Here is an 8,188-nt window from a genome sequence, read left to right on the forward strand (position 1 = left end):
TTCTGGATTTATGAATGTGAGATTTCGGGAGGCAGAAAGTTTAGTATTAAATATAAGACACTGTCTTCATTAGGTTCTGTTAGTTTATAAAATATAAATAAGGACGAACATTAGACATTTTTGGGACACAGCTTGTATGTACATTAGACTCCCCTCCTGCGCCGCATTTTCCATCTCTCCGTCCATCTGCGTGTCAGCCTGCGCCGCAACCGAGCCCTATTTTATACGGCTATTTTTATTATTGTTGTCATTGGTAAACGCCACGCTTGTGTCTATAAAACCTGCTTTCCCATTGGTTGAAAAGATTGTCTGTCACAGTACTTCCGTCCGTTTGGCCGTTTTTGATTGGTCGGTACGCCTTTTTTTTCCTCTTCATCGCGGCGGTGGGTCGGAGCCGCTGTGTCCCCGGGCTGGCACGTTCCTAGCTAAATTCTCCACAGTATAAAATTGGGTTCCCCTCTATTTCACAACCCGTCCCCCTAAAAAAATTATTTGGTTCCCTGCAACTGTTTATATATTTTCGCTTAAGACAGATTTCTAAATCCCCTTCAGATATCTTAGAAGATGGCGGTGGTAAGCGGGATGTCAGGGTTGGCGGTAGCCCGGCTGGAGGGCCGAGAATTCGAGTATCTCATGAAGAAAAAGTCCGTGACCATCGGCCGGAACTCTTCGCAGGGCTCCGTGGACGTCAGCATGGGACACTCCAGCTTTATCTCCCGCCGGCACCTAGAAATATTTACCGCAGGAGAAGATGGCACCGGCACGGGGGAATTCTACCTCCGATGCCTTGGAAAAAACGGGGTGTTTGTTGATGGGGTGTTCCAGAGAAGAGGGGCTCCACCTTTACAGCTTCCGCGAATGTAAGATTGATATTCCCAGTTTGCTTAAAGTGCGGGGGAAATCGAGTTATTTCTGGAATCGTGTGTTGTTGTTTTGTTGTCCCGCTGCGGTGTTGCACGTGCTGTGACAAGCAACACTAAGCTGGTACGTGCAGCTCGTGTGTGTGTGTGTGTGTGTGACCAAAGGAAAAAATGGTCAACCGACACGCAGATATGCACGATAATGGCAGAGGTAACTACTGGAAGCGCACTGAACCCGACTCATAACCGCTGATGATTTATTGCTGGTTTATTCGGCTTGTGTTTAGCGAGCTGCTTACGTCAGTGAGACGTCAGATAGTCATAATTCAGCTAAGAATCGGTGCGTCATGTGGATGCTAGTATTCTACTTCATTGTTGCATTTGTTTATATGTATCACGTGTTTTGGATATGCCTAATTACAGAGAGGCTTGGCACAGCCTAAAATTTGATAACGTTCATAGTGCTGGCTTGTACTAATAGCTATGGTATGAAACATCAAAATGGCCGAATTATAGTAGAATTACGTTGGAATTTCACAAAGCGAAAAAATTCTTGTTTGGGGCTGTAACCCTCAACAGCTGTCTCTCCCGACATGTCAGGAACACAGGCTAACTATTAAACTTGCGTGGGTGGTGTTTCTGACATAATACAGAACCGTCTACAGTATTTTCCCTCACAATAAAAGGCTGGTAAAGAGTTATTATACACTAGTTTTACTCATGATGCAGTGTTCCAGCGCCAGGTGCATAGTTAAAGTTGGCACCGAAGTTAAGTACTTGCTTGACTTCATGTTCCCAACCTTTGCTCTGTCATTATTTGTCTCAGTGCGGCTCATGTGCTTACATTTAAAAAAAAATCTATAGGTATGAATGTAACCATGCACTGGAAGCTATTCATGTTAGACATGAGCTGTTATATAATGGAGGATGTGCCTATTTAAACAGTGTGAAACTGAATCACAGTAGTTGGACCTCCTTGGCCTGCTTGTCACCAGCTGGTCTGAGCAGTAACATTGTAATAAGCACTTGATTGACTGGCAGAATTATTTCACACATTTAAATAGTATAATAGTTTTTTGGTTCTTTTCTCCTTCTCTTAGGTGTTGTTTCCGCTTTCCCAGCACAAGTATAAAAATAACGTTCACAGCCCTGTCCAATGACAAGAAAGAGCCAAGGAACGTGCCAGAATCACCGATCAAGCCTGTCCAGCCCCAGATTTCCCCCCTGACCATCAACATTCCTGACAACATTGCACACCTCATGAGCCCGCTGCCTTCACCTACTGGAACCATCAGGTAGGACTGCTTAGTTGTATGTAAGCAGATTAGAAAACTGTGGCTTTTTTTCCATCTCAAATCAAGACACATTTTAAATATCTTTCACAGTGCAGCAAATTCTTGCCCATCAAGTCCACGTGGGGCAGGACTGTCCAGCTACAGGACATCTCGCATTCTGACCTCCGATCTTATAGGAGACAGCTCCCAATCAGAAAACGACAAGGAGGCCTCAGGTGAAGACAGTCCAAAGGTGAGAGGAAATGCATAATGTGAACAGGGCAGGAAGGGGTGAGTGCTTACAGTTAGTCTATCTGCTTGATTTCGAAATGGATTCAGACTAAATGTCTGAGAAGAACTGTGCATGATGAAGGCAGCAGACTTCAGAGAAGTCTCAGTGGATTTGAGGACTCTGAATATCACTGTTACTCATTGAAGTCTAAAAATTGCCCAATGTTTGCAGTAGCAGCATAGACTTTAGAGTACAAACCCTCTGTGTCAGTGTGCATATGTGTGCTTTTGACACACATTTCCTGTGTAATAAACTTCACTTTATGTCTCCTGCAGGATGACTCCAAACCTCCATATTCATATGCACAGCTAATAGTTCAAGCTATCACCATGGCTCCGGACAAACAGCTAACACTGAACGGAATATACACCCACATCACCAAGAACTACCCCTACTACAGAACAGCAGACAAAGGCTGGCAGGTCAGTTTGGTTATAATACTGATAATACTAGTAATAATGGTGTGCTTGAGATTGAATAGTAATACAAACTTGAGTTGGTAACAGTTTTTTTTTTTTTTAAATCTAATTATTGGCTGAAGAGCTTCATAAACGTATTTATTCACCATTCCAGCCAAACCACTGTAGTTCAGAATAGTTAGAAATGAAATACAAGGGTTTAAGTTAAAACAGAATACATTTATGTAATTGTGAGGTACAGATGGATAGTCTGTCTCCCACCGCATGACCCAGTGATGGAGGACCAGATGCAGTAGGGAAGCATCCCTGTTTGTCGTGGAGAGTGAGCCCCATTATTGAGCTTCCACATATCAGTCACTCAAGATTGCAATTATTTTCCTTTCTCAGCATTGGTAAGCGTGGGTAGTTTGCCTGACATTCAGTTAGGGTGTGCAAGTGCATGAGTGTTATACCAGATCTTATCGTTTGTTCACCAAGGAGCTACATGTTTTCACCAATGACTTTTGGCATTCTGATGATTAACCTGCATAGAATAAACAAAAAGCAGTTTTTGCTTAACCATCAAGCAAAACATTCTAAGCAAAATAACTGTATTGTTACTATACTTGGGCATCATAAAGTGAAATTGGAGCTGAGCTTTCATTTCAGCAGACATTTATTATTAGATTATTCACTGTTCACAGCTTCACCATGTTGTCAGGATGTTTTTCTTCTAAACCATTTGAGTTCTGGATGAATCTCAGGAGGTCACTGTTGGAAATTGTGTGTGATAAATTAGGGCAGCTATTTTTCATTTGTTGAAATAAGAAGGAAATGGGGATGAAACACAGAGGGGAAACACACTTTCACACTTTGTCTTACTGTGTTCTCATTTAATTCAGAGGGTCTGCCATAAAGTCCACTTTTACCATGTGCTTTAGCTGTGGAGCACTTGACCCTATAGTATGAAGTGAGTTCAACATACCTAGGGTATCATTCCTATCTGGAACCTACCCTTATCACCTGTGTAATCACATGAAAGATGGTCTTGGCAGCATGTAACCAATCTAAAGGGGGCATTTCACAGATCATATGACTTTCTTCCACAGATAATAGTCCCTATGAGTGCCACCTACTTCAGAGAGATTGTCAAATGGTGATTAAAAATCCATAACGAACATAGAAAATACACCGGTAAAATGCAACACTCCTGTAAAAAGGACACATGATTAATAATGGCATAAAATCTGGCGATTTAGTGCACAGAGCAGGAAAATAAAGATTTTAATTCCAGTTAATCATTTTATTGCTGTTTGTGCTCTGTGTTGCTGTTTCTTAATAATGTGACACCTGCACATTAGAGCTCTGAACTGTTAAACTGGATCCATTTACACAGTAAAGCTTACGGTCCCAAGTCTAATAAAATAAATTTCACTTCAAACAGGTATTCTTAGTGTGCCTTCTAGTACCTGCAGTTTCAGTAGTGTTAGAGAGAATTAGGAGTGGATTAGAATAAAGTATAATAACATGTATACATTTTCTAAATCGTGAAAATAATACCCACATAGGGCTGGGCCATATTATACCGTTCACGGTAATACCGGTATAATGTTAGGCAACGATAGGAAAATGAAATATCGCGATAGAATGGGAGTAAAACGCGCACGCGCAGTGCCTTTGTTTTCATACGCACATGGCCGATTGTTGAGTGAAACAGATGAACCAGAATTGGTTTGTAAAAATGGTGCAACTTCAGTGATGTGGAACTGGTTTGGTGTTTGTCCGTCAGATACACAACAAAGCACATTTTTTTGCAGAACATGCAAGCGGCCATTTTTATTGTCATATTTGTCGGACTGAGATGCTCTTAAATCTGGGAGTAATCTGGGTCCTAAACTCTGTATGCTTCAGGTCAAATGAACACTGCAGCATCACTGAGAGTTAAAAACTGTCTAAATTCTTTCATCTTTAATAAAACGATCAGCATTGCTGCTTTACCAGGTGTAACTATGAAGTTTAACTTCCAGGCATCCATGAAAACAAAATTTATTACATTTAACGGAGTTAGAAGTTAGCAGGAAGCTAGCGGATGTTAGCTCGCTAGTTTCGCTAGTTACCTAAGCATGATATAGCATGTTCTGACTGAGATTTCTGAAAAAATTCAAACGTACAGCTCTGCTACCACTTCCAACATAAATGAAGACAGGAAACTAAACAGCAGTGACGTTTGTAGGGTTACTGAAGTTTGGCTAGCTGGTATATAATGATGTGCTACGTGATCGCTAGCGACACAGCTATGTTAGCATAACATAAACAGTGAAGCTGGAGGACGAACACTAACACTTTTCCACTTATAAAAGTTAACGTGAAGGTTCCTCATGGTTAGAGACAAATGCAATCGCATGGCAGGATGCTGTAAACGGACCAAACTTCAGTCAGGAGAACAACTGAGATAATCCATCCACAATACGAGGTTAGTCATTAATATACTGCAACAACATGGGAATAGAGCAGCTGCCAGAGAATTCAACATTAATGAATCAATGGTACAGAAGTGGAGGAAGCAAGAAGAATGAGTTTAATAAAGTTTGATTTATCTGACTGCTTTGTTTCGCTTAATGTGCCTTATAATCCCGTGCACTTTATGGTCTGAAAAATGCGTACTGCACACTGCAGTTTAATGTTGCAAAGCACCTCTTTTTAACTTCAGTGGATATTATACATGGTTATGCTCAGGATATGAAAGCCCATTTCTACTGGAAATGCCTTTTGGTTAAACTTTCAGCAAGGAATTTGCATTTGCACTGTTACATTTTTATAAAGCTTTAATGTACATAAAAACCAGCTGCTTGTTTAAGTGAAAATAAATGGAAGGTTGTCTTTTTGCGCTAGTAATGTTGTGGAGTTGTATTTTGTCTCGCATTAATTATATCGTCAGTTATATCGTTATCGCAAATTTTCAAATATATATCGTGATAAATATTTTTGGCCATATCGCCCTGCTCTATACCCACATATCCATGACTATCTGATGCATAGCTGCCGCTTCATTCAGTGGTTTCACTAAGATCTAGCTTAACAAGCTGCATATACACAATATAGACATCTGAACTTCATTATTTTATTGTATTTGTGTTATTCTACCCCCATAATGTTTGTAAATGGAAAGGGCCATAGTTTTAATGTAATTATCTCGCAGGATCTGTTATTCTTATTTCCAGGTCCACAAAACATCTTATCTGGCTTCATCTTACTCTCTAGTATCTCCTCTGTCAAACCAACCCTCCGTCACTACATCCACGAATCTTCTCTGTGGTCTTCCTCTTTTCCTTCTGCCTGGCAGTTCCATTTTCAACATCCTTTGTCCAGTATATTCACTATCCCTCCTCTGCACATGCTAAATACAGCTCAGCCTTGTCTCTCCAGTTGTTTCCTCCAAACCACTCAACCTGAGCTGTCTGCCTGAAGTATTCATTTCTAATCTTGTCCATTCTGGTCATTCCCAGTGAAAATCTTAATATCTGCAGCTCTGCCACCTCCAACAATTCCTTGGTCTTTTTGTTAGTGTCTTCATCTGAAACCATACATCATAGTGGTTTTCACTTCCCTTTCACTTTTGCTGCTATCCTTCATTCACAAATCATACCTGATATTCCTTTTCATCCACCCCAGCATGCCTGCACTCTCCTTCACCTGTCTTCTGCATTGTCTATTGCTTTGGATGGTTGATCAAAGGTATGAAACCCCTTTGTCTGCATTACCTCTGCTCTTTGCACGTTCACATTTCCACCTGTGTAGCTCATTCACATCCCTTCTAGTGACTTTTCACTACAGATAACAATGTCATCTGCAAACTATAGTCTCAATTGACTATAGTCAATTGAGACTCCTGCCTCCTTATCTGTTTATCGATTCTCATCTTCTGTCTATTACCATTGATAACAGGAAAGGGCTCAGAGCTAATCCCTGATGTTGTCCTCATACGTGTCTTGTACTACCCTGTATACTTTTCAGCCACCCCCAACTTCCTCATGTAGTACCACAGTTCCTCTCTTGAAACCCTATCATATGCTTTCTCTAGATCCACAAAGACACAATGTGACTTATTCTGGCGTTCTGTGTACTTCTCTATCAGCACTCTCAAAGCCAACCTTGCATCTGTAGTTTACTTTCTTAGCTTAAAGCTGTACTTCTGCTCACTCTTCGCACCTAGTTTCAGCATCTCTTTCCCATAGCTTTATGGTTCAGCTTTATCTCTCTGTAGTAGCACATCACAATCAGTACCAGTACACGTCTTCTCCATTGCTCGGGCAATCCTCTCTCTCCAGAATTGTGTTAAACGTCAGTCTGGTTGAAAAGTCAACTTCCCTCTCTCTTAGAGGGAAGTTGACTCATACCTCCACAGGTATGCCATCTGGACCAACTGCTTTCCCACTCTTTGTCCTCTTTCTAACTGCCCTCACTTCCTCTTCACCGCTACACACTCTCTGATTCATTAACTTTGCTCGAGCTGTCCTACTCTCTCTCATTTTCTACATTCATGAGCTCCACAAAGTACTCTCTACGTCTTCACTTGTTAATTACATTTACATCTCATTCCATTTGTATCCCTAATCATCCCAGTCTGCTGCACATCCTTTCCAACTGTATCTCTCTGCCTAGCCAGTACTAGTCCTTTTGTCCTTCCTTAGTCTCCAGACTCGCATACAAATAACAGAAGGCCTTTTGCTTTCTCTTTGTCGTACACCTAGCCTCCCAGTACACCGGTCTACTTTCTTCATCTAGTAGTTCTGTTTGATTCAGTTTCAAATATTTCTTGTTTTAGGGCCTCAGCAATGTGTACATTTTGAAAAGTGAAATGTATCCCTTTTTAAAATGTACACATTGCTGAGAATCCCAGCAAACCTTGTGTAACTGTTGGGGAGTGGAAGCAGTGTTCAATACAACCAATGACCTGATGCCCCAGGCGAAGTTAGATGGCCAGCTGTTAGCTCATTCAGGCCAGTGACGGTGTTTCCACTAATCACAGTTAGTAAGTGAACCTGTAAACTGGGTGAAGCAAACCCTGACTAATAAATGGTTTCTGTTTTGTTTTTGATGTGTTGTTGGGGGGTGCAGAAATAAAGAGATGTTGCCGACTAATGTTGCGGGATGAGGATTTATAAAATGTGCTTATGAGCATGTGTGTTAAAAGATTTAGCCCAGATTTAGCATTGGTTTCCCTGACAACAAGGTTGAGAACATCAGTGAAGTTCAGACTATCAGCAGTATAGTCAGTAGTGGTTTTTGACACGGGCGGTTGCCCGGGGCGGCATCACGGGCATCGGCAAAAAAAAAAAATTGCTCGTACTCATGCTGCCCCGA

General features: G+C 41.3%; 1 protein-coding gene across 1 annotated transcript in view; it reads left to right on the forward strand.

Annotated features, from left to right (window-relative positions):
* The first annotated feature begins 325 nt into the window (after nucleotides 1-325).
* Nucleotides 326-8,188, forward strand: part of foxk2a (forkhead box K2a) — a 17,697-nt gene continuing 9,834 nt past the window's right edge. Inside the window, exons 1-4 of the mRNA XM_005721925.2 lie at nucleotides 326-860; nucleotides 1,961-2,155; nucleotides 2,246-2,387; nucleotides 2,702-2,848. Of these exons, the coding sequence (XP_005721982.1) occupies nucleotides 565-860; nucleotides 1,961-2,155; nucleotides 2,246-2,387; nucleotides 2,702-2,848 (780 nt within the window). The 5' untranslated portion in view covers nucleotides 326-564. The remainder of the gene's footprint in view (nucleotides 861-1,960; nucleotides 2,156-2,245; nucleotides 2,388-2,701; nucleotides 2,849-8,188) is intronic.

Source organism: Pundamilia nyererei, unplaced genomic scaffold (genome assembly GCF_000239375.1).
Source record: "Pundamilia nyererei isolate P.nyererei 1_Seehausen unplaced genomic scaffold, PunNye1.0 scaffold00005, whole genome shotgun sequence".
NCBI lineage: Eukaryota > Metazoa > Chordata > Actinopteri > Cichliformes > Cichlidae > Pundamilia > Pundamilia nyererei.